Source organism: Pararge aegeria, chromosome 12 (assembly GCF_905163445.1).
Source record: "Pararge aegeria chromosome 12, ilParAegt1.1, whole genome shotgun sequence".
NCBI lineage: Eukaryota > Metazoa > Arthropoda > Insecta > Lepidoptera > Nymphalidae > Pararge > Pararge aegeria.
Genome location: NC_053191.1, coordinates 2,583,019 through 2,610,413, shown reverse-complemented (window position 1 = coordinate 2,610,413; position 27,395 = coordinate 2,583,019). Strand labels below are relative to the sequence as shown.

The 27,395-nt window shown below is 36.0% G+C and overlaps 1 protein-coding gene across 1 annotated transcript; it reads right to left on the bottom strand.

Annotated features, from left to right (window-relative positions):
• Positions 1-201: 201 nt before the first annotated feature.
• LOC120627950 (RRP12-like protein) lies at positions 202-27,296 on the bottom strand. The gene is made up of 21 exons (XM_039896080.1): positions 27,074-27,296; positions 26,300-26,543; positions 25,469-25,595; positions 23,802-24,101; positions 22,087-22,170; positions 18,771-18,923; positions 17,399-17,634; positions 16,165-16,279; positions 15,454-15,618; positions 14,345-14,828; positions 13,032-13,204; positions 12,501-12,796; positions 11,928-12,113; positions 10,779-10,951; positions 8,878-9,089; positions 7,683-7,939; positions 6,464-6,681; positions 4,737-4,910; positions 3,396-3,558; positions 1,754-1,894; positions 202-1,049 (listed from the first exon to the last, which is right to left on the bottom strand). The coding sequence occupies exons 1-21, from the start codon at positions 27,207-27,209 to the stop codon at positions 968-970; spliced, it is 4,119 nt and encodes a 1,372-aa protein (XP_039752014.1). The 5' UTR covers positions 27,210-27,296; the 3' UTR covers positions 202-967.
• Positions 27,297-27,395: the final 99 nt, after the last annotated feature.

Genomic DNA, 27,395 nt, shown 5'->3' with positions numbered 1-27,395 from the left:
AGCGAAATAATATTTATGTTATTCCATTTATTTAAATAATAATAGTCGCAACTTAGCCTTTAATAACAAACAACGAAACAACAAGTCTTTTTTCAATGCACCGTCAAAAATCACTGAATAAACTTTATAATTATAATTTAAGTATTCGGAAGATTATACATTCTCTTAGTATCGTACCGGCATTGTTTTGTTCCGATCTGAAGCACGTAGTTACACTCCTACGGCTCAGGTTGATAGACACAGGACGTGTTCTCTATATATAGGCGTGGTTTGGTTTGGATGGTTTTTCATTTACCATCATATGAGCCATCTGTTAGTCTGCCAATTATTACCGTAAAAAAAAAATTATGCCATTTTCAAAGTGCCTGGGTCCTGTGGCGTGAATTTCATATATGAACAAATGCACTCCCTACCCTTAAATTTTCATATAACTCGAATAGCAAGAGGTTTTTCTCATTTTAATCCATTTTCCAGCTTTATGGAAACCTGGTCAATATTCTTGTGCACGCTACTGGATCGTAGATATAGTTAAAAGGGGAAAAAAATCATCTAGTTATATTGAACACTTACGATAAACTTTACAAATTAATCAATTTGTACGAATTGTTATTCGGAAAATTTTGATGCTTTAATTTCCTTGTCTTTTAATTGTATGCATTTAAGATAAAGACCTTGACTATCGATCTTTTGCTATAAAATTTCGAATATACAATAATGGGAAAGCTCATAACATAGATTATTTGCGTCGACCTTTTTATTTTTTATGCGAATTGCAGTAGAATAATTAAGTTAAGGCATTGACTTAAGAAATGCTGTATTGCAGGAGAAAGTGACGGTAACACTTCTCCGAACGAGTTCTATCGCAAAAAGCTGTACTTCTACCTCTTCCAAAGTCGCAATGGCTAAAGTAAATATTGTTTGTAAGTAGATGCAAAGAAAGAGGATCCCTTAGGAGGCCTTAAAAAATCTATTTATTCTTTTTGTTTAATCTGCCTTTCGTTTTTGCCTTGACGACTCCTTTGAACTGGGTCGATGTGACAGACTTTTTCCTGTAAAGAAAATGTAGATATAAGAAAAAATTACACATTAGTAGGTTTCCTAGCCCCGTTTCAAAATTAACTTGCAAATTAACACAAACAACGATTTTCATAATTTAATTAGGCTATTAATAACAACATGAAGGTTAAATAACAACACGCAACATGGTATATAACAACATGGAATAGGGTTAAGTAACAACACGCAAAACGGTTTATAACAACATGGAATAGGGTTAAGTAGCAACACGCAACACGGTATATAACAACATGGAATAGGGTTAAGTAACAACACGCAACACGGTATATAACAACATGGAATAGGGTTAAGTAACAACACGCAACACGGTATATAACAACATGGAATAAGGTTAAGTAACAACACGCAACACGGTTTATAACAACATGGAATAAGGTTAAATAAGAACACTCAACACGGTTTATAATAACATGGAATAAGGTTAAATAACAAAATGCAACACGGTTTATAACAACACGGAATAGGGTTAAATAACAACACGCAACACGGTTTATAACAACACGGAATAGGGTTAAATAACAACACGCAACACGGTTTATAACAACATGGTATACCTATCACCGCTTCGCCCTATTAAATATGGTGATATTATTTCTAATTTTGGCTACCGGGCCAGATAAGTTGTACTATACAAGCCTAGTCAGAAAAATCACGCTAAAAGTCCGTTGGATGATACCTTTTGTTTAAATTCTTCCTAGATAGCGGCAGATACGCGTAGGGGTCGGGTTTGCCTCGCTTCTTGATGTCGCCTTTCGCCTTCTTCGATTTGTACTCTGTGCCCATCGCCGAAGTGACGGAGGCAGCTGATCCAAGAGGTCTGCAATAAATATTGATACTCAATAAAGAATACTAGCAGAAAAAATATGTAAATAAAATGAAAGTAAGAATGCACGAATTTAAAATGGCGTCATATCACCCGGGAAGATATCAGGATTATAACGACCTTCATACTCCCAAATCCAGTTAATTATGAAGAAGTTATTTTATTTATTTATTTATTTATACTCTTTATTTGTACACCACTCAAACAAAGAAACAAGACAAAAAAAGAACAAACACATGAAGAATGAAGCAGGATACAAAAGGCGGCCTTATCGCTAAGTAGCGATCTCTGCCAGGCAACCTTAGGATTAGGAAAACTAAAAAGAAAACAAATAGGTGGGGTACACTATTTAGTACATACATACAAATATCTACATACTAATACATAAACCAGACTACACAAATAAAAAAAAATAAAAAATACTATTGATAAATATAAAAAAATAAATATACTAATACATATCTTAATATACCATAAATACTTAAATATGAGTTTGAGTAGATAAATAAATAATAATAGTCGTCTTTACTGAGCGAGATAATGAGCCTTAACAGCATTTTTAAATATGCCCAATGACTTCGCCTGTCTTATGATCAATGGGAGTGCATTCCACAATTCAGTAGCTTTGACAGTGAACGAATGCTTATAAAACTTCGTTTTGTGGAACGGCATGCTCAAAGTCAAAGGAAGTTGTGGTGGGATTAAGATACTTTGCGTACTTAAGATACTACTACCCCTAATCGACGCTTAGCGGCACCTCTTTGTAGGTAGGAAGGTAACTAGCAACAGCCGAAGCCTCCCACTAGACAACCAGTGTGTATTACCTTATCCCCTTGCTTTGTAATTGAAGCCAATCGTAACCGTGGTGTAACATATGCTGTTGGATGTATGTCATAGAAGCGAGCCTTGGCTCTTAGACTACCGACTAGAGAAGATTAGTCGGTTACAAGAAGTTTAATTATTTTTCTATGCAAAATGCGTGCGTGCGTGCGTGTGTGCATCCGAGCTTAAACAAACGAACCGCTTACCTACATATGCCTAGCTTTATACATGTTGCGGCCGCTTTTAATACTAAAGATGTTATTCAGCGCGCCGGCTTAAGCGGTTAAGACGGTTTCCAAGATGTTATCTGTATTATGTTATCTGTGGAGAAGTGCGTGCGTATGTGGCACAAACCAAGGCGGTTTGCAGATGGTTTGGTTATCTGCGAAAAAGTGCTTGCGTGCTTGCGTACTAGCGTATTCAAATGAATAATACGAACGCACGCACTCAAACTTACGCATTTATACTCGGAGATAACAGTAACCGTGGACGCTCTACTTAGAGCGTCCACGGTCCAACGGAGCGTCTAAAAATATTCTCGTAGCGTGCCGGACTCTTGGCAGTTTAGAAGGTTACGACATAATAACTTCATTATCTGTAGAAGAGTGCGTGCGCGCAAACTTACGCGAACGTATAAAACGCACGCAATCACACTTTCTGTAAGTACGCTTACCTGTGTATTCCTTTACCCCCGGCTTTGTACTTGGAGCCCACAGTGACCGTGGAAGCTCTACTCCTGTTGGTGCGGCCGCTCTTGATACTCAGGATGTCGTCATAGCGTCTCTTGGCTCCCGGCTTAAGCAATTTGGATGGTTTTGGGTTCTCCGCTTCGTTATCTGTGGAAGTGAACCTTGAAGGTTAAACCAAATATAAAGACAACTTAATATACAATACGTAGCTCATCATCATCATACCAACCCATTACCGGCCCACTACAGGGTACGGGTCAAGGGTTAAAGCCGTAGTCCATCACACTGGCCCAGTGCGGATTGGTGGACTTCACACGGCTTTGAGAACATTATGGAGAACTCTCAGGCGTGCAGGTTTCCACACGATGTTTTCCTTCACCGTTGAAGCAAGTGATATTTTGATTACTTAAAACGCACATAACGTAAAAAAGGTTCGAGGTGCGTGCTGAGATTCGAACTCGGCGCCCCCTTAAGTGAAGCCGAAGTCCTTATCACCGCCAATACGTAAATACTTTGATATTTCATAATAGTTTCGATGTCAAAGCTCATTACAATGTGTACATGAAAACCGAAATATTACTTCACAGGCTTTAGAGGTACATTATTATTATATATTATTCTCTGAGGCTTCTCTCTGAAACCGAAACGCTTATAGTTTTATAGCTAAACCACTGCCATCATTTTTGCTGTAAACAAAAACTATTATAAAGGTACCCGTCGCGTAGCGTAGGTACTATGCGCGTGTCAGTCTTTTATCTTCAATAGGGTTGTAAATATGCTTCTTTTGATTTAATGTTTTCACAGGGAGATTCTTAATGAAATTTACTTATGCATCCTTCAACACTATTTCGTTATTCGGTTACACGTTGTGTATATTTATTTGTTCTGTACATAAAATTTAAATAAAAAAAAAAAAGAGTGCGTGTACTTATGTACACGCGTTAGAAGTTATACTTCTTTGTTGTATGGAAAAAATAACTAAAATGCAGCAGTGATTAACGATGAATATTAAAATTGATCAAAAAGAATTTATTTAAATAAAAAAGGTTTTATTTACGGTTTTCTTAAAATATTTATTTAATCACACACATGTTTATACGGTTACGAAACACGTGTTCTAAATATAAAAATACTAGAATATACAACTTGAACATAGTTATCGATTTTCATGCCACCTAGAACTAAAACTATCTTCACGATGTAGAATTCAGGTGTCGGTGTGCGCGCGCATCGTAATAATTCACTCTCATAATTTTTCTCCATCGCAGCAAAAGAAGTATAACTTCAAAAAGTTGTTCAGCTTAGTCCAAATAACCTTAACGTACCTGTATCATCGGTATCGCTTTCCACGTCACCGCTCGGACGAGGCTCGTCGTTGTCATCATCGTCGAATACATCATCGCTGATGATCAGACGACCGTCCGGCGCTGTTTTGAAACCACCGTCCTTCTTTTGCTTTTTCTCTTCGGGCAAACGTTTCTTCTGTTTTGGGTTCGTTGCTGGGGAATATTAAACACATGAAGAAGACACAATGATGGTAAGAATGAAGGTAGGCTTTTTGGCGTGCCCTGCATACATGCATAAAGGCACTGCATACACTACCCTCAGAGCTCATTAGGGTTTTGGAAACAATAGAATCCAACACTGCGATACCGATTCATGACAAAACAGCAGCGATGTGTGTGTATTTTTATAATTTTTTGTTAGTGTTTTTACCTACACTTGGAGGAATTATCAATTTTATAAATTTAAAATGCATTTAAAAATTTTCGGAACCGACAGGATTTGAACCTGCGATCGCGGGCAATCGCGGCCTGAGCGCTTTCACCTATTAAGCTACGGCTCGCCTACCGTCGCGGCCGAAAATTAGTATATGCCTTTCACATCATCAGAGATAACACATTGCTTTTTTATATTATAAAGATATTAAAAAGCAATGTGTCATCTCTTGTTTCAAACGTGTTTCATTGCAATATGGACCTTTGAAAAAGTAGATCGAAACTATTATATGCCTTTCACATCAGTCGCTATGAGATGCTGATGTGAAAGGCATATACTAATTTTCGGCAGCTTCACCTAAACATTTTGTAATGTAGTGTAGCGTAGCGTTTTTCTTTGATGTTTATCATGTTTATAAATTGCTACATGCACATACATAAGAGACATGACGCCCCGCCTTGGCATTGCAATAAAATTTGTCGAAATTATTTATATTGATGCTTTTTTAATGCATAGCCTTGTCAAAAACAATTTGCACACCCCTGTTTTTTGGTTCTTTTTTGGGGAATATTAAACACATAAGGAAGACAAAATGATGGTAAGAATGAAGGTAGGCTTTTTATCCATCGCTCTCTTTTTTTGAGTCAGATGAGCAGTGGCGTGCATAGAGGGTATGCACCGAGTTAAAAAAAACTTAAGCATATGCATTTTAAGGGTTATAAACAGCCTACCCTTTAGTATTTATAACTCGTACTTGAGATTTTTTCATTTTATATCATCTGCATACCCTGTGCATATCCTCTATGCAGCCAACTGCAGATGAGAAGGCTCAGAGTCACTTAGCGGGCGATGAAGAAATCTACGCTCGAGTTACTCTAGGTGATCAAATCAGAAATGAGGAGAGCCGTAAAAGAATTACCGGCATAGCCCAATAATCGCAATGCTAAAGTGTCAATGGATGGGGTACATAGCCAGGAGAACTACTGGAATCGCAAACTTCTGCCCTTGCTGACAGGAGACATTAAACGGGAGCCATACAAAAGTAGTCCAGCAGTGGACGTAAATTTGATGGTTTTAGAATTCTCTCGTAGTATTAGTATTAATTCCTTTCTCATAAAGACGTTTGCCGGTGTTGGGAATCGGAAGACGACAGTTAAATCTCGTTATTTGGGATATGTATGCGGTGCCGAAATTCAAGATTACGAATTCAGAAAGACATTCCGGCTGTATGAGGCCAGGCTTATATACATGCTTAGGTTTTCTACATCCGAGTTGAGAGATTTAGTACTCCAATATGACTGACTATTTTTTAAATACAAAAATAGCCACAAACCTGTGATCTTCCTAGCAGAAGATACATCAGCCAGGTCCACAATATTTTCCGGGTCATCCTGAATCCAGGCCTGGTTCTTCTTCTTTCCTTTCGCCTTGGCCTTGGGACGCTCGTCTTCCTCCAGGAACTCCATTTCCGAGTCGGAATCTTTGAGAATGTCTTCCAGGGTTTTGGAGGTGCCTTTGATGTCCATATCGGATTCTGAGTCGTCTTGATCCCTAAAATTATTGAGGAGTATTTAATAATTTTCATAAACCCGATCACAAGCTGCTTTCTTCAGAGTTTTTGTTTTTTCATGCACATTGAAGTCAGCCGATTGATAATTCTGTCGTTTTTTACGTCCGCCTGATTTCGACTGTTACCATTTTAAACATCGCTGTTGACTAGAATCACAATTAACTATTGTGCCGAAAGTTAAATATTACGGAACTTACGTAATTCTTATTATAGCTTTTTTTTTATTCAGACTAGGTTAACGTCGCGTCTAATAAACTAGATATCTGTATTGACTTAAAACATGACTTGGGGTGATTGTGATCTGTGATTCTTTTCCTGGACCTTTCATGTGTTTAGATTGATTGAAGATTTTAAGAGCAAAATCTTCTACATGTTATGATGCTAGAATGATGTTCTTGGGTGTCAGTTTTTAAGCTAATGTAAAAAATTTAAAACTTTATACCCATTTATACAATGTGTAAATGAAACCCGAAATAATAGTTCACAGGCTTCAGAGGTACATTATGTACTGTCTTCGAGACTTATCTGTGAAACCGAAAACCTAATAGTTTTTGAGTAAACCGCTGCCATAAGTTTTTACTGAGAGAAATTAGATACAGCCCTAACATCACATGCAAGATTAAAATCATGTGGCTCCTGTCACTTTATTAGGTAGCGCACTATGCGTGTGTCAGTCTTTTATCTTTAATAGGGTTGTCATAAGTTAACAATAAGAAGTTTTGAATTAGTTTGTATCGAAATTTTAAATGCTTATTTTATACTTTTGCGGGGTGTTCTTTATAAATACTTATGCATCCTTCAATATTATTTCATAATTCTGTTACACGTTGTATATATATATATATCTAGTCCGAGGGCATTGCGAGGTCAATTCGCAACGTTTGAACACACACCAACAAAATCGTTTAACGAGTAGCTTCGCCTCAGTCTGAAAAAGAATTGTCAAAGTTGCCTGTAAATCTATTTTGGCGTTCGTTATTACCTCTGTCCATCCCTCATCCTTTTTTTCCTATTATCCATCTTCCGCACGTTCCTCAGCCTCCGAAGCATCACTTCATCTCTCTCAGGGATGAGTTTCTCAATAACTTCAGCGCCAAACTTCCTAGTCATTCTAGTGAGGAAGTACCCTATTTCTAGTCGAGTATGCCGCTTGCAGTCGTCAGACATTGTCGATAAGGTTTTGAAGATGATGGGCAAACTGCCCGCCAGGGCGTCCATTGGTAACACTTTCGTGTAAACCTAGATTAAATAAAATTAATAAATTAGGGGCTCAGTCGTTTGTACGTTTGATCACGTCACTTCACGTCATGAATAAGTTGTTGGGGTTTCTTTAGCACCTTTTTTGTAATATACAATCTTCTTATGTCCGTCTGTCAATCATAATCATATTTTATTATTGCAAAATACACGTCAATAAGGTTTTACATGTTGGTTTAAGGTACAGTGTATTGCCAGTAATTTGGCATGCAATGTTACAAAATAGATACAACCGCCCAACTAATTGATGTCAAGAGTCCTAACTTTGATATATAAGTACTTTATGATGAAGAAAACGGAGCATTTCAGCGCAGTTTTTTCAGAAGTATATCAGACAGGATTTCTCGATCGTTTTTTGTTTGAAAAGATCAGAGATATCGGTTTAATATAATTGCCATACTCCTAACAAGTTAGCCCGCTGCCATCTTAGACTGGATCATCATTAACCACCAGTTGAGATTGCAGTGAACGGCTAACTTGTAGATAAAAAAAATGTATGTGCGTGTAACCTTAACGCGCGATTGAAGTAAAACTTTTATTATTTATTGATGAGAGAGTAAAAAGTTCCTTTCTCCGCCATTTCATTTAATATTCACTATTTGATTTTATGTGTTATCATAACACTTCCACATTGTATAAATATTTTCATTTGTTAAATAGAACAATTGAGAGACGTAAGCGTTACTTCCGTCAGAAAAAAAAAATCTGACTTGCTCCCTAGTCGCGCCTAAAGAAGTTTTAATTCAAAAAAAGAGACGAGTCGGCAAACCTATTAATAATTCATGATGACATTGACCTCATTTATCTTTTTTTGTCAAGTACATTTGCAGCAGTAGAGGAACTACAAAATTCAGAAATTGCCGGAATTTGAAACATTTTCAACGTTATATCATAACAAAAAACTTAATTATAAAACTCACCTTTAGGAAGCTCATAGCGGCCGCCACAATCTCTCTGTTATTTGTCGACATTTGCTGGGTGACTTTCTCCAGGAGATTCTGCACCGTTTCCAAACCCATCTCCTCAGAGAAGTTGAACAATGCCGATGCTAAGGCGCGCAGGGTTGCGCTAGCTATGCGAGGCAATGGCGCCGATAAACCGGATAAAAGCAGGTTTACGAATGGCTGCATACCTGCGAGAAATTTAAGACTACAGATATAAATAAATAAATACAATACACACATCGCCTTCGCCCCAAAGTAAGCGTAGCTTGCGTTATGAGTACTAAGATGACTGATGAATATTTGTATGAACAATATACTAATAATATACAGATAAACACCCAGACACTGAAAAACATTGATGTTCATCACAATCATTTTTCCAGTTGTGGGAAGCGAACCCACGGCCTTGGACTCATAATGCCGGCAGGCAGCCCACTGCGCCAGTCGGCCGTCCAGCTATACATATATAGCAACTTCGTCTGCTCCAAATCGGTTATTACCGGAAAACACGAAAAAAAGACATTTTCTTAAAAATAATCCTAGCTCAAAAAGATCCATTTATCGCCCCCCGAAGCCTGTATACTAAATTTCATGAAAATCGTTGGAGCCGATTCCGAGATTCCAATTACATCTTAATATATATAAATCTCCTGTCACCATGTTTCTCCGCGATGAACTGCTGAACTACTTAACCGATTTTAAATTAAATTGGCTCGATACGATAGCTTTGATCTTTAATTATAGTAGAAATTTTATTTTATTGCAAATTATTTGTCTATAATTGACAGTCACATGTTATATATATATATATATACTCATACTACTATACTCATTTAAGGATTAGCGATACTGAATACTTTAAAAACAAAATCAAACACAGACGAAGTCGAGGGCAACAGCTAGTATATATATATATATATATATATATATATATCTTTAAACGTGCAATTGCACGAATTGCACGTTTAAAGATATAAGATATGTTGATGTTACCGCGAGAGCAATTTTGATGACCTCCTTGGCTCAGCGGTGAGCGGTACCATAGGTTTTAAGTTTGATCCCCGTGAGAGGCAATTTAGGAATTTATAATTTCGGTCTGATGGGCTTCCGTCGCGGCTAGTTACCACTCTACAAGCAAAAACGTCACGCCAAGCGATTTAGCGGTCGCGGAGAAACTGATTAGGGGTACAGGTTAAATATAAATGTCATACAACTAACAGGTTAGCCCAGGTTAGCCCGTTGCCATATTAGAACGCATTATTACTTATCAGCAGGTGAGATAGCAATCTTTATCTCTATATCAATTGACTGTAACAATATCAATTTTAGAAGTAAAAATAAACTTGTAGTGCAGTTTACTAGGCTGTATAAAATTACTAATTCATTTAAGGGTAATTGTATGTCTTTTTCTAACAAATTAAGAGATGAAATCCTTGAGATAAGTAAAAGTTCAAAGTTCATATAAAACGTAAGCTTATATAAAAATCCTATTATAATATTAAGGTATACATGTATGATAAAAAAGCTTGGGTATGAATTGCTCTTACTTCATAGCTCCACATTAACTAGACTGTGAGATGGTGATAACAAAAAAAAACCTGGCTAAGTTTGTGTGGGCTCTTCGTAGACCGATTCTTAGATTGATATGATATAATATTACATAATTGGAGTTACTTCTTCACCGTGAAGGAAAAACAACGAGTTAACACGCATGTTGACAGTTCCACATTAAGCTCTCAAAGGCGTGTGAAGTCCACCAATCCGCACTTGGCCAGCGTGGCGGACTACGCTCTTATTCTCATTCTGTTAAGAAGTTCATAGTACGCTAATGGTTCGATAGTGTTGATGAAGTACTAATTTCAGAGTAAGTTATATACCTCCATCTTGGTTTTTCAATACTTTTCCAACCGTATTGATAAGGTTGAAAGCGCACTGTCGACATTTAGAGTTAATATCCCGCGTACATATCACTGACTCAGCTATCGCACTCTTTAGTAACTTGCTTTCGGCGTTGAGGTGCGGTGATGTGTTGATTAAATGCTCTATGCACCTGTAAATAGAGTTCAATTTGTATTGCAGTAAGGTATATAGGTAGGGCAGAAATTACGGCGTTGAGATACGGTGATGTGTTGATTAAACGCTCTATGCTCCTGCAAATAGAGTTGAATTTGTATTGCAGTAAAGTATACAGATAGTGCAGATATTGCGGCGTTGAGATACGATGATGAGTTGATTAAATGCTTGTTGAGTTTTTACTGAAAGAAATAAGATATAGCCCTAGCATGACATGCAAAATCAAAACCAAATGACTCCGGTCACTTTATTACGGTCGCGTCGCGTAGCGTTGGTACTATGCGGGTGTCGGCATTTTACGTTCAATAGGTCTGTTACTTAAAATACAACATATATTTTCTTGTCAAATAGAACTGAGAACGAGGAATAAAATTTAGGACAACCTACGCGATTTTTAAACACCTAAAATAAACTCGAACGATATCACAACAGACAGTTTCTTAAAAAATAATGTTTAATAGAACTAAGAACCAGAAATAGTTGGAAAATCCAAAAGTGCACGCCCCATAATCTCATTCATTACAATAAAATAGAGATTATTTGTAAATAATAATTAAACCACATCTAAGTATACCGTGAATAGTAATAGGCTTCTATTCCTCAAAATGCTGAAGCCTATAAAAAAAAAACCAACTCGATAAGTGAAGTATTTCGCTCGTTATCGTGACCACAAGATACGGGATCCGCACATACAGACACACGGACGTCCAAGACAGAACTTTTTTAAACAATTTTTTAATTAGTTGAAAAATAGTGTTTTTTCTCAACATTTGTCTATTTATATTCACTTATTTAAGCAATAAAGAATAAAAAAGTGACATTTTAATTTCTAGAATCACTCGGTGTGCGTAAACTGACAGTAATACCCACCACAACGCTTCGCTTATGAAGCGTGCAATAAATCAAATTGAGACAAAAATCTTACAAAAGAGAACAAGTTTTAGAAAACTTACCTTAACCTCGCCGCCTTGCTACTATCGGCAACCTTGTTCAGCGAAGACATGAGAAGTTTCTTTATCTTCTTGTAGTTATTAGTTAAAAACTCTTTGCAACTCTCCTTTTCGCTTTTGAATATCTCCTCTAGAATTCTATACGCCTTCTTATGTTCCATTTCTAATAGTTTCGCTTTATCTTTGTACCTAGTAAAATAAAACAACTTATACTTCATTATTTGTCTATGGCAATAATTCAAATAAAATTTCTTGATATTAAAATGTTAGATTTTTTTTTTATTAAAATTTTAGAAAACTTTCAAAATGGCGGCTTTATAGCGCCATTTTTAAATGTAAAAATTCGTACAGTAATCTTCAGCAATGTTACTTTCTATTGTTCTGACGTGATGGTGATAACTACATTTGTAACTAGAAAACTACAAGTTAAAGCTATGGGGGTACCAAACGCACCAACGACTAACTTTGTCGGGAATTCTATTTGCTATCACCATCTCACATTGCCACTTTAGCCTTTTAACTTTTACCTTTTCGGCTTGTTTAGCTATTATGACCAGTGCTATTAATCGAACATACCTTAAATCGTTTTTCTTTTCACCATTTTGCTGTTGCGTTTCCTCAGTTTCCATTTTCTCTTTCTTATTCTTCTTATAAAACTTCTTGGGATCCTCTAGGACAGTATCGCACAATGGATACACCCATTTCTCGAAGAGATTCGCAATTTGTTCGGAACTTTGGTAAAATACCAGCAAGCGTATTACGTCCAAGATAGACTCCCTTTGGAAATGGTTGTCTTTAGACGCTTCCAACTGTTGCAGAGCGTTTGTGAACAGTTCTTCTCTTAGAGTTTGATCGCATATAGTTAAATACACCTGGGAACAACGATCATGGATAATAGAAAAGTGATTTTAATTTGACTCTATAAAATTATCGTGTGAATGAATTAAATAAAACATATCTACATTGCCTACCTTTATTATTTTTTGTTTTGTTTCTAAAAATGATTCTGTGGTTGCGTGCTTTCAAACATATAACGAAACGTGTGACTCCAAGACGTGTGAGTTCATATAAGTGTTTTCGTGTAATTAAATAAAAAAAGCCATATACCTGTATAGTTTCCAAAGCGGCTAATCTGTGGCCCTCCGCATAGCTGCCTTTTAAAAGCTTAACGGGCGACATATAAATGTTCAACAGAATTGGTATATAGTTCTTCGCAAAACGAGCCAATTCACTTTTATCCTCTTCGTTATCTTCAGAACAAGCTATAAGCTTTCTTAGACCTTAAATTAATAAACAAATAAATACGTCAAATGAAAATAGTAACATTCGTTTTGGAGCTACGATGGTACTAAATTCATAAAGCCTATTGACAGCCGATGGGCGCAGTGTTATGTGTATTATATTCATAAAAATATTCATCAGCTATCTGAGTACCCATAACACAAGCTACGATTACTTTGGGGCTAGATGGCGATGTGTGTATTGTCGTAGTATATTTATTTATTTATTTATAAAGTCAAAGTTAAATGTTCCTTCATTCAAATAAGACACATGACGGCCGATTGGCGCAATGGGCAGCGACCCTGCTTTCTGAGTCCAAGGCCGTGGGTTCGATTACCACAACTGGAAAATGCTTGTGTGATGAACATGAATGTTTTTCAGTGGGTGTTTATATGTGTATTATAAGTATTTATGTATACAATTCATAAAAATATTCATCAGTTATCTTAGTACCCATAACACAAGCTACGCTTACTTTGGGACTAGATGGCGGTGTGTTTATTGTCGTAATATATTTATTTATTATTATTACATAGAATAATAAATGAAATGAAAATGAAAAGAAAATAAACATGAAAATGAAATGAAAATGAAAAGAAAATAAAAATGAAAATGAAATGAAATGAAAATACACTTTACTGTACACCTAACAGAAATTAAATTATAAACAAAAAAAACACTAAGGTAAGTATTTTTCTAACTAGTATGCATGTTTTATATTTAAAGAACTGATGACATTTATGATGCTTATATTAAATAAATCCGCAGGGGGGCCACCAATCCGCACTGAGCCAGCGTGGTGGGTTACGGCCTTTGCATTGTGGGTGGAGACCCGCGCCCGCGACCCTCGCCGGTAATGGGTTGATATGACGACATTAATTAAACCATGTTTCCATGGTAGTGATATGATGGCGATAGCTTCATTCATAAAGTAAACATAAAACTAGAGCTACGAGGGTTCCATACATGCCCTGGTCTAAGAAGAAGCTCACATTGTCATTTAAAATTATTAAAAAAGGCAACCAACAAGGATATCATCTGCCCGATAAGTACATACATACCCTGTGCATAACCTGTGTTCACGTCACGTCACACAAATGTCAACATAAAAAACGCAAAAAGTTTTAACAAAAGCAAACCTTGCATTATGGACAGCCTGAACTCCGGGTTGTCCTTGAGAACGTTTCCCAAAACCCGTGCTAGAATCTTGAAATTTTCGTTAACATCCTTTGGGTGGTTACAGAAGCTCGGAAATAGAGACCAGAATTGGTTGCACAGTAAATCGTAGGTGTGCGATCCCGGATTGTCTTTTAACTCTGCTAGCTCGCGAGATTTCTTACGACAGAATGTCGCCATTTCCAATATTTCAGTACCGAAGAATTTTATGTTCGAATTAGTGATTCTCTCCTTCATAACTGGTAGCAGCCAACTTCTATCAAGATTGATATTTTCTCCGTCCCTTAGCGGTATTATTTTTAGTACGAATTCCGGTCCTAGGGATTTGATCGCGCATCCCGTAGCGTATTCCGCCTCTTTCTCGTTATGGAAGTTGTGACTCTCGCGGCGTTCGTTCAGTTTCTTCAGTAAAGGCGCTAGGAGATATTCTATTTTTTCGTTGCCTATCTGTGAAACAAATAAATACTGTAATACTATGAATATACTACGACAATACACACACCGTCATCTAGTCCAAAAGTAAGCGTAGCTTGTGTTATGGGTACTAAGATAACTGATGAATATTTTTATGAATAATTTACATAAATACTTATAATATACACATAAACACTCAGACACTGAAAAACATTCATATTCATCACAGAAACATTTTGTGGGAATAAATATAATAAATATTCAACTTAAATAAAAAAAAATGTATCATCTTATGTCTTTAAACGAGCAATTCTTATATATATATATAATTGGAATCTCGGAATCGGCTCCAACGATTTTCATGAAATTTAGTATACAGGGGGTTTCGGGGGCGATAAATCGATCTAGCTAGGATTCATTTATATTGAATTTCGGACAAAAACTGCAAAAAATATCCTTTTTGAGAGATTCTGATGCGTGCGATGCGTGAACGGTAAACGTTTTAACGGAATTGTCGGAATTGTTGTTTCTTTAAAGTTGTATAAAACAGTCCGCGACAACATACGAATATTTTTTTAAGTCGGCTCGTTCGCGGACGAAGTCGCGAGGATCCGCTAGTATTTACTTAAATTAGATACCAAATGTTTACTTCACTTACCTCAAAACATACAGCAATAGTAAGTATGACATGTTTGATCGCCTGGTTGAATGGATTGTCCAGTCCCGTGCCTATGGTCTTGAATATCGTGTCTATGTGTGTCTTGTGCTTACGCAAACACTGGTCGGACTGTATTGCTGGCTTCACGCAGTCTAGGAGTACGGCCTGGGTGGATGTCAAAGTCAAAGTCAAAAATATATTTATTCAAGTAGGCCCATAGGTGGCACTTCTGATGCGTACATATTAAGAATTTCACGGTAGTGAGATGATGGCGATAACCACATTCGTAAACTTAAAACTAAAGCTACGAGGGTTCCAAACGCGTCCCGGTCTAAGAAGAAGCCCACAACGAACTTAGCCGGGTGTTTGTTTTTGTTATCACCATCTCACAATGTAATTTAAAATTATTATGAACCAAATAGCTAAATTATTTGGCGTTTATATACAACGTGTAAATGAAAACCGATATAATACTTCAGAGGCTGTAGAACTGCATTATTTACTGTCTGCATAAGTTATCTGTGAAACCGAAACGCTAATTCTTTTTGAGTGACCCATAAAATCAGATACAGCTCTAAGAAGTTGGGTTTATTTTATTTTAAATTTTAATATATTTATATTTGTTAAAAGTAATAACTAGATGTTTTACAAATCCCGTGTGTCTTTTACTTATCCCTACGAGGTAATGAGGGAATATAATGAATAACATACTTTCAAGGCGTTAGTAGATGCGGAGTTGACATCCGCAACGTCCGAGAGCCATAACTCCGACACGCAGATGTTCACAAACAACGGCAGGTTCGGTATGCAAAGGTTGATGTCTAAGCTGGAATAGAAAACCTTAATTTAATTTATGAAAATTAAGCTTCATTTGCTATACTCCGCGAAAACCAGGAGAATCTGTATGTAATTTATAATTTCGTCAATTCCTTATACTCCACACCAAACAGATCTTCGGCAATGTAGGGTACATTTCTACGCACGTTTCGTTCCAAAACCGGAGCATCCTGAGATGATGCCTTTCCATCGAATAATTGTATGCCGAAGATCTGTTTGGTGTTGAGTATAGTATAAGGATTAAAGAAATTATAAATTACATACAGATTCTCCTGCTTTTCGCGGAGTATAAGAAATTAAGCTCAATTTTCATAATATATCATGGAATTCCGCAAAGTAACGCCTGCGTCTATCCAATACCTAAATTAAACACAATTAACGGTTTAATTAAACGGCTATAACGGCTTTGTTTAATATATCTATATCTACGCTGAGAGAAAAGATTTTTGTGTTTGTTCGTCCCGAATAGGCTCCGAAAGTACTGGACAGATTTTAACCATTTCTTCACCAAAAGAAAGCTGAACTATCTGGAAGTAACATAGTCTATAATATAATATATTTTAAATTGCAATAAAGTAACCCAAAGTAACAAAATTTTGCCTATTTATTACTTAATTTCATTACTTGCAAGCGCTGAGAAAACTATTGGTGATATATAAAAATGACGTACTTAATATTACCTATATAAAGTCCACGAAGGAATATGTCTAACCATAGTAAAGTCGCAATAGCAGCTTTTGTGTTCTTAAATTTTAGTTACATTAGTATCGCAGTATTAATTCTTAGTCAAATAAATAATTCTATCATCAAGAGTATTCATATTTACTATGGTAATATAATTCATTCCAATCGGTCATTTCATTCAAAAATTATTGTTAGTTTAAAAAAACTACAAGTAAAAAAAACTTAAAAGTTCTTTTTAGCGAAAATTTTCTGATTGAAAAAGTTATTTTTAAAACATTTTTACAAGAATATTAAACTTTAATAATATATGTACAATAGAACTACACCTGAATTGAACGAAACAAAAATAAACGCAGGCGAAGTCGCGGACGACAGCTAGTCCTTAAATAAAGTACTATTAACTTATAGTGCCAATAAAAAGTACCCAGCAAGACAGCCATAGCCCTGTTGCAGCACGGCGGCCCATGCCAACACCTGTCCAGTGTCGTTGGCCGGAGGTCTGGCAGCCATTAAGGCTCGTGTCAGCTGGACGCCAAGGTTGGCAGTCAGGTTGCAGGCATCCCGGGGTGCGGAGAACAAAGCGTGCAGTGTGTGAAGGCAGCAGGTTTTGATGTATACGTTGTTGTGGGTCATCAGTGACAGGATCGCTTCGCATATTGTCTAAATGAAATGTCATGATGATTATTTTTATGATAAACTGCCCTATGATGTTCGGATGTATTTGCTATGTCCAAAAAATATCTTATTTTTGCTTAAGTTTATGTTGATATAAATTTAAAAAAAAAAAACACTCGCCAGGTGTCATGGCCGCACTAATAACATCATAGACAAATAAGAGCTTTAGTAAATCCTTCTTAAATCCCTAGATTATAGATTTTTACGTAACAAGAAACATAACTGTTACTCGGAAAACACAAAATCCTTGATATACTCAGAGATTTCCAAAGTTCAAGCGGTACAAATTTGTTTATATAGAGGTGACGTCATAATTTTAAATTCAGCGTTTCACCCGTCATGGCGGAGCGCTAGATTTTGCAGTTTTATTTATTGAAAATAAATCTTTTCATTATACATGAATCATATATACTTAGGTAAATACAATATTTTAGGGACTCTTTATAACTGTCATCATGCCTATTCACACAAAGTAGAAGGTAACCTGGAAGATGGATATAGAGTATGAGGAGCTTAAAATGAATTTAATATTTTGACGTAGAATATTATACTACATATTATTCCGTTTCCATGGTAACTAACACAAAATGTGTTATTTATTCTATCTCACTCTCTCGCCGATTGAATCTCATATTTATGTGCTTGTTTCTCTATCGTGACATATTTCCGTTTCATTTATCGGCATGGATACTAGATGAAAGAAACCAAAGTCGGCCACAGACTGGGGCTTTAATATTTACCTCATCATGCGTTCAAATGAAAATAGAAATATTGTTCAAAAGGTATTTAAATTTAAAATCATTATAAAGTTAATTCAAAAGCTTTGTAACATTACTGAACAAATAGGCGTAGTCGGTGGCCACTCATTTTACAAAACTTTAAAAAACGGTAGCTTATGTCATCTTGGATTAATATATGTATGAAATAATAAGAAGGTATTTTTTAAATCTGCCAAACTGTTAATCATCACCGAGTTTAGAGGAATAAGAGGCCACCGACTACGCCTATTGGTTAAATACAATTAAAAATTAAATCAGTTTTGTAAACTTTTTACATACACTTGTTTTCAGTGCTATATGCTAATAGGGTTTTTTTGTTTATGAACTTTTTATTTTCCTGACCTTAATATGCTCCTTACTGAATACAGCCAGGACGTCTCGTAACATTGTGAGCGTGTGCAGTACTGTACGGTGGCCGGATAGAAGTGCCTCGGGTTTGATTTGAGCCAGACAATACTCAGCAGTGCGGTTAGAAGCTGGGTGAAGTTTGGGAGCCTAAAACAAAAATATTACAAAATCTTAAAATGTTAAGTTCGAAACTTAGATTTTATCGACTTAAAATTTGGTTTCACAAGTATTATAAATGCGAAGTGTCTTATTTCTTTGTTTGCTACACATGTATGCTCAGCAACTGCACCAATTTTCAATTTTCAATGATTGTTTGTTTGTTTGTTTGCTACACATGTAAGCTCAGCAACTGCACCAATTTTCAATGATTGTTTGTTTGTTTGTTTGCTACACATGTATGCTCAGCAACTGCACCAATTTTCAATTTTCAATGATTGTTTGTTTGTTTGCTACACATGTAAGCTCAGCAACTGCACCAATTTTCAATTTTCAATGATTGTTTGTGTGTTTGTTTGCTACACATGTATGCTCAGCAACTGCACCAAATTCAATCTTGTCTAATTTTTATACATGAACTCTGATGGCCTTAATCGGATGCCTAGCGAGTTATAGGATACCTAGACTGCTTTTATCTACCCTTATGCCCGTTTTCACTTAATCTAGGAATCGCCTTAATCGGATGCCTAGAGAGTTATGTGATACCTAGACTAGTTTTATCTACCCTTATGCCCGTTTTCACTTAATCTAGGAATCGCCTTAATCGGACGCCTAGCGATTTATGTGATACCTAGAGAAAAAAAACTTTTCACGAACTCTATGTGTGATGTCTAACGACGTTAGGCGCCGTCTAAAGTTACGACACCGATTCAGCGGATCGTAAAGTTAAGGGAACCAATAAATTGACACATGTCAGATATAATACATACAAACTAGTTTTTTGTTATTAAACATAAATCCATACAAAAAACGAGAAAAATATGATACTACAAAAACAAAATACCTCCCCTTGTGGCAAGAACCATAGACAAGTTAGATAATAATAATAACGTTTAATTCAGATGGAAATCCATAGCTACAACAATAACAATAATCTTATATACTATATTATAAATTAAAATTGGCCCTATAAAAAATAAATAATTAGGAATCTCCTAACTAAGGTAATTACCCTCTTGAGCACTTGGTGTGTGAGTATGTACCAACCCAATTATATGAGTTGCCTAGTAAAAATCGATTGGTGTAAGGTAAAGGAATGCATAGGAATCTTCTTGGATTAGGCGTTACGTAATTAGGCATTGCCTTGCCCGTCGTTAGTATAAACGGGCGTAAGAGATAATATAATACATGTATAATTTAAAAATATAGCAATTTGTAAAAAGAAAATCCAAAATGTTTGAGCGTAATTAAACGTACAAGCATCCAAACAAACTCTTCAGCTTAATAAATAAGGCTTAGTAATGGTATACACTTCCGGTTAACTACATTAAATAAATCGTGGTCACTATACGATTGATGAATTTCTTAACGACAAGGCTGCTTGGAAGCAGGCTCCGCTCTCATATCTCACAAGATAGAAAATTCTATAGATTGTAAACTGTAGAATAAATATACGTGAGGCAAAATCGCTTGAAACATTTAAAAACGCCATGAAAGCATATTATCTTGCACTATAATGACGACATTTATTATACCTTGATTATGTTTATTTTTTATTATCTATATGTTCATATATGTGTATGATTGAGTATATATTAGTTTATTATTTTATATTTATTTATTATATTTTTCTTATTTGTGCAATTTTGCTTATGTATTTGTATTTAGCTATTTGAATGTACGTTTATAATAATTTTACACCACCTGTCCGCTCTCTCTCATCTTGTCCTAATCCAAAGGTTGCCTGGCAGAGATCGCTACTTAGCGATAAGGCCGCCTTTTGTATTCTACTTCTGTCTTTGTATTTCTTTTGTTTTTTATTTTCCTAACTTCATTTTGGTGTACAAATAAAGAGTTAAATAATAATAATAGAATGATGTTGAAAAAGAGAAATCTGCTTAGTTACTTGCTGGCTCTTCTCGGTGGAAAATGCCTTCCAAACCGGGGGTAGAGTCACTACAAACAGACTGACGTTTCGAAAGTGCTTATAAATAATAATAAATAAATATACTAAGACAATATACACATCGCAATCTAGCCCCAAAGTAAGCGTAGCTTGTGTTATGGGTACTAAGATGACTGATGAATATATTTTTTTTAAGAATAATATACAGAAATATTTAAAATATACGTATAAACACCCAGTCACTGAAAAATATTCATGCTCATCACATAAATATTTTCCAATAGTGGGAATCGAACCCACGGCCTTGGGCTGAGAAAGCACGGCCATTCGCCCGTCGTATAAACTAGGCCTAATTGAAATAAATGAATTTTGAATTTTGAGGTTGTGATTTTGAATACAACAGTAAAAGGCAAGGAGTGTGAGTAAGTAAGACTGGTGACCCAAGAGCTGGCGCTTATTTAGCCCAACGGCTAGGTCTAGCAATTCAAAGGGGAAATAGGGCCAGGATTTTGGGTACCATGCCCATAAGTGAACAGTTAGTCGTCTTATATCTTTTGTAAATATTAATGTTACCTTGTAGGTAGCATTATGGTAGGTACTATATATCAATGTTTTCAATTTGTGTTTCACGCATATTTTGTCGTTCACATCGACGTCCAAATATTGAGGTAAATTAAAAAGCATATTGCAAGCACCCAAGCATACCTTGGAGATGTCTCTTAAAAAGTTTAAAGTTTGTATTAAACGTAAGCTTATAGAAAAGTCCTACTTATATTATGAAGGACTACATAATCGATAAAGCTTTTTTTGTTTTTTTTTTTAATTTAGAAGAGCAACCTTGCTCTTTTAATAATTTTAAATAAAAATGTGAGATGGTAATAACAAAATTAAAAAACACCAGGCTAATTTTGTTGTGGGCTTCGTCTTAGACCAGGACGCGTTTGGAACCCTCGTAGCTTTAGTTTTAAGTTTACGAATGTGGTTATCGCCATCATCTCACTACCGTGTAATTCTCATGTACGCATCAAAAGTGCCACCTGTATAAAGATATTTTTGACTTTTGACTTTTGACATAATATTAAGTATAATATCAGTAGAGGTAATTAGGTATATATATACTCGTATCTAGTCAAATATTTTTGTGCACTAAAAATTCCTTGACTGAGTAACTAGTTACCAGTTTGCTAATTGGAATTTTATTTAACCTAAATATAAAAACGATTAACGTAATAAGTAAGAAAAGGTTACCTTAGTCTTCTGATCTTCCGATGGCACCATGAAACAGCTTCCCCTCAAAATGGCGGTCACAGCGTGCTGGGCCGCCTTACGAACCTGTTACACCAAAACAGTTAACTTTTATTCATTCCACCATTCCACTACAAGGTGGTATGGTAACTGGTAAACTTGTCAGTGGTATGTCACTTACGAGTACCCATACCCGTAATCGCGTGCGGGTCGTCTACAAGCGATTGGGGGTACGGGCCTCGAGGCAACGCCTCCTTACCCGGGTCATATTCGCAGAGCAGTTATGCTGCCCTGGTACTGGTTGTTTTAGCCCCTTTCTAGTCTAGGGCCCGCCATCATTGGCTTTGATCGTGTCTGTGCGATCATTTTATAATCATTTACAATAATTTATTGCAAAATACACGTCAATAAGGTTTTACATGTTGGTTTAGGGTACAGTGTATTTAGTACCGGTAATTTAGCATGCGTTTTTCCTTTTACGCATTGGTTGCCTGAAAGAAATCGCTATGAGGCGATAAGGCCACCAAATTGTACTCTCTTGCTATGTATTTATATCTCTGTAACTACTTTTTTTCTTTGGTGTAGGTACAATAAAAGTGTATTCATTCATTCATGCAATGTTACAAAATAGTTATAACCGCCCAACTAATTGACGTCAAAAGAATATAATAATAACACATAGATTAATAAATTGTCACATTAATTAATAGCGATTAAAATCTTATTCTGAAACATAACATTTAAACTGTTAGGCACATTGGATATAGGCAGGCTGATAATAAATAAAAAAAATTGATAAAGTCCCTGATGTCCCTGGGATGTTGTCAAATCCGATGGGCCTCGCGTCATCGATGTCACCATTTGTGCCTCCGCGTTGTCGCGCCGGCGGGTAATCGATTTCTACGCTTCATCGTACCGGAACGCTGAATCGCTTGGCGGCACGTCATTATAAGTGACGGTATGTGGAAAACCACAGAGTCAACAACATACAGAAACCGTGTACACGACTAATATTCAAGTAATATTGTAGTTTCTCGAACGGGCGGTTACCATTTAGCAGTCGACAATAATAATTTTACCTCTAATGTTCTAAACGTTTACCCTAAAAGGGGAAAATGGGATAGTTTGTGATCTAGCAACATTCCGCGGGTGTGAAGTGAGACGTGCGCGGGGCGTTTTCACTGTTTATGGACACAATGCACCGCATGCAATAATGGCTGAATGAGGGTTCTGTATGTTCTTAAGTCTGTGTGGAAGAGGTCTGCCTGCACGGGTCTCACACAATTTGAGGTGTTTAGGCCGTAGTCCACCACGCTGGCACAGTGCGGATTGGTGGACTCCACGCGCCTTTGAGAACATTATGGAACTCTATCAGGCATGCAGTGACCTCACGATGTTTTCCTTTACAGTTGAAGCAAGTGATATTTTATGTGTATGTGTATATGTGATGGTGCATGTATATGTGATGGTGCATGTATATGTGTATAAGTGATGGTAGCGGGCTAACCTGTTAGGAAGTATAGTAGTCATACACCTAATCGTTTTCTACGCGACATCGCACCGGAACACTAAATCGCTTAGCGGCACGTTTTTGTCAGTAGGATGGTAACTAGCCTCCTCCTACTTAAATCCACAGCGCTCACCGTGGCGCCATGCAAGTCGTCAAACGACTAGTCTATCATCGCTTTATAGCAGGGAGATAAAGATAATAAACTAACCTTAGGTTTAGAATGCAATGCGAAGGCCAATACAGATTCAAAAACCCTCAACGTAGAGGAATCGCCCCACAGAGCATACTCTTGCGCTCTCAACAGAACAGACAAACATCCTATGGCACTGCGCAACAAAGTCCCATTATCCGATTGCTCGTCCTTCTCCAAAATCTCTGTGAATATGGTCGCACAGTCGGAGAACTGTTTCCTCAATACCGCTTGAGGTACTGATTTGATGCCCATGGACAGGAGTGATAATGTGGCGACCAAACTCTCTTCCCCTTCCGATGCTTTTAGTGTCTGCATCTAATAACAATAAATATAAGAAAATAATATATATACAACCAGGTTGTCAGATTATAATATTATTTATTTTAGACTCTTTATTTGCACACTACAAATAAATAAAAACCGAAGAAGATTAAAAAAAAATGCAGGCATAAGCAGAAAAAAAAGGCGGCCTTATCGCTTAGGAAAACGAAAATATAAGTATAAAGGACTTGTGGTAGTGCATAATTAAAACAAAAATACATAAGAATAGCAACATACTAATATTTGAACTAGATTACACAAATAAAATAAAACATAATATAATAAATATAAAAAAAAAGCTAATATATACTTTAACATATCAAAAACACATCATCATATTAACCCATTACTGTCCCACTACAGAGCACGGGTCTCCTCCCACAATGAGAAGGGGTTAAGGCCATAGTCCACCACGCTGGACCAGTGAGGATTGGTGGACTTCACACACCTTAGAGAACATTATGGAGAACTCTCAGGTATGCACCGTTGAAGCAAATGGTATTTTAATTTTTTTATACGCACATAACTTAGAAAGTTATAGGTGCTGGTATTTGAACTTGACACCCCAACAGTGAAGAAACATAAACAGTAAATACTAATACAAGTCATCTTTATTGTTAAACTTTAGTGATTTTTGACAGCTTGTTTAAATATAGTAAATTATTTAGACTGCCTTATTTGAGTGTATTCCGCAGTTCAATGGCTTGCACTGTAAAGGAGTGCTTGTAGAACTTAGTTCTATGAAAAGGCATGCTCAGACTCAGTGTGCGACCTGATTTTAAATCTTTTTTTATTCAACTACATGTTAGTGATAAATGACTAAGACACCAAGTGGTATCTTTGCATCGTTCTCTCAATCAATTAGGCAGTTGTATTTATATCAAAATACCCACCAACTAAATGTCATGAATATTGGTTTTTAATCAAATATAATATTAATTGTTTCTTGAAAACTTTATTAGCTATTTAATAAAATATCTGGCAAATACCCACTTTATATATTTACTGTAACATTAGCCTTTGACTGCAATCTCACCTGCAGTGCTAGCACAGGCCGGAGACAAAAATTATATCCTCTGACTATATCCCCTGACAAGGGGATAGGTATAGTAAGGAAACAGGGAATAGGAGAAGTTTACCCTGTTTATTATTACACATATATTATTTGAATATTATTTCCATAGTGCTCTGAGAGTTGATAAAGCTGTGGGAGAAGATAATTTTGATCTTTTCCCCGGGGATATAATAAGAGATGACGAAAGGGCCAACCAGTTAGGTATATAGCAGCTTATTAAACACATACCCCAATCAGCATTTAAGAGATATCATAACGCATCGTATGATAGTAATTGTTCACTTACCAAAGCAGCAAAGTATTCAGTGGTTGACTCCTTTCCGCCCTGCTCCTTGATAACCTCTGCCACAGCTGCTAATACTGCCAACATTTCCTTATGCACTGCATTTTTCGAGTCAAACCTTGTTAGCAACCTTTTCACACAAATAATATAGATGTTAAAGCTTTAGAGATCAATTAAAGATACTAGAAAAACCCTATAGGTTCTATCATTAAAATTAACAACTTCTGTTTTTTACTTTTGAAATAATCAGTATTAATTTATTTTTACATACAAAAAAAATAAGAAATCATGTTATTTCTGTAATGTGACATTACTCCATGAAGCCAAATACATGTGATCAGATATGACCCTTGTTGCCTAACCGTCACAAGCGTACGAGTGAGTGTGCTGTTGCAGATGCTACATTACAGAGTAGTAACAAATACAGTATCTATGTAAAATATCAAATATTTCACAAACTATTGGGTTAAAAAAGTCCTAGTCCAGTATAAAGGATTATATGAACAATAAAAAAGCTAGATTAAAAATTATAGCTCTAAGCAGGTTACTTCTCAAATAAATTCAAAATACAATATGAGATGGTGATAACAAAAAGAACAAGCAACTTAAGTTTGTTGTAGGCTTCTTCTTAGACCAGGGCAATCCAACAACCCTCGTAGCTTAAGTTTTTAGTTTATGAATGTAGTTATTGCTACTCACTACTATGTACACATTTTGTATGTAATGAACACATCAAAAGTGCCATCTATGTGCCTATATACATACAGAAATATTTGACTAAAAAACACTGACTTGTATTTTTATTATCCATAAGCAAAGTTAACAAGCACTTACTTGCTAAAACTGACATTAGAGCACTGACTCCAATCTGAGGCGAATGTTTGAAATGTCTTGTAAGTGTCCGATTTCATAGATCCAGAATATTCAGTATCTGAGCCATCCTCCCCTGTCCTCACTGACATATTCTCAAACTCCTTTGCAATTGTCAAATCATTGTCTGCAGACTTTTGCTTTCTGTGTCCATATGTGATCATTGCATCATGTTTAAGAACCGCTTGCTGAGTGAGGCAGGAATTTGCTAAAATCAAACTTCCCTTTTTTAACAGAATATTATATATGTAAAACATAGTTTTATTATAACATATTGAGTTCCACATATTTTTTTATAACATTTTATAGAGTTATGTATAAGACTTTACATGACACACCATTGGGTTGATAGTCTTATTTAAACATTATGAATTCTCAAACTTTGTGCAATTTGCAGATTTCAATCTTCGGTATCAGCCAGTCAACGGGATGGTGATGGCGATAACATAAAGTTTGAATTACTACTTCATAGCTTCCTGGCCTAACCTATGTCACAGATTTAGACATACTAGGATACAGCTTAATAGCTCCATTGGGTCCTATCTCTGTTCTATATTTTGGTCTTTTTAGGGTGTATATATTTTTGTATAATATCTTTTATTCTAACAGGTTATATTATCAAGAATACAATATTATGTCCGTTTCCTTTTGAAAAACCAAGCAGACTTTATTTAAAGTATTCTTTTTATATTCTAAAACACTTGTAATAATTTAAATGCAAAATAATCAACCACTTACTCAAATTTTCTTGAAAAAACCGGGATTTTGCCATTTCCCTGTACTTTTGGGTCTTCGGATTTGAATTCGATGACTGACCCCTTTGCCATCTTTTGCCTTTTGTTTGCCCCTTAAGTTTTGATCTGAACTTGCCCATATTTTTATTATATAAAATATTTTCAAAAATCAAAACACACCACACGTGGGTTGGGTTTCGGCATGAAGTATGAAGTTAGATACAAGTAATTGTTAAAAAATGTCACTGTCACATGGTAAAAAGATATGAACTGGCTAGAACTGGCAATATTAAACAATTTTCTGAAACAAAGTGTGGGAAGCATGT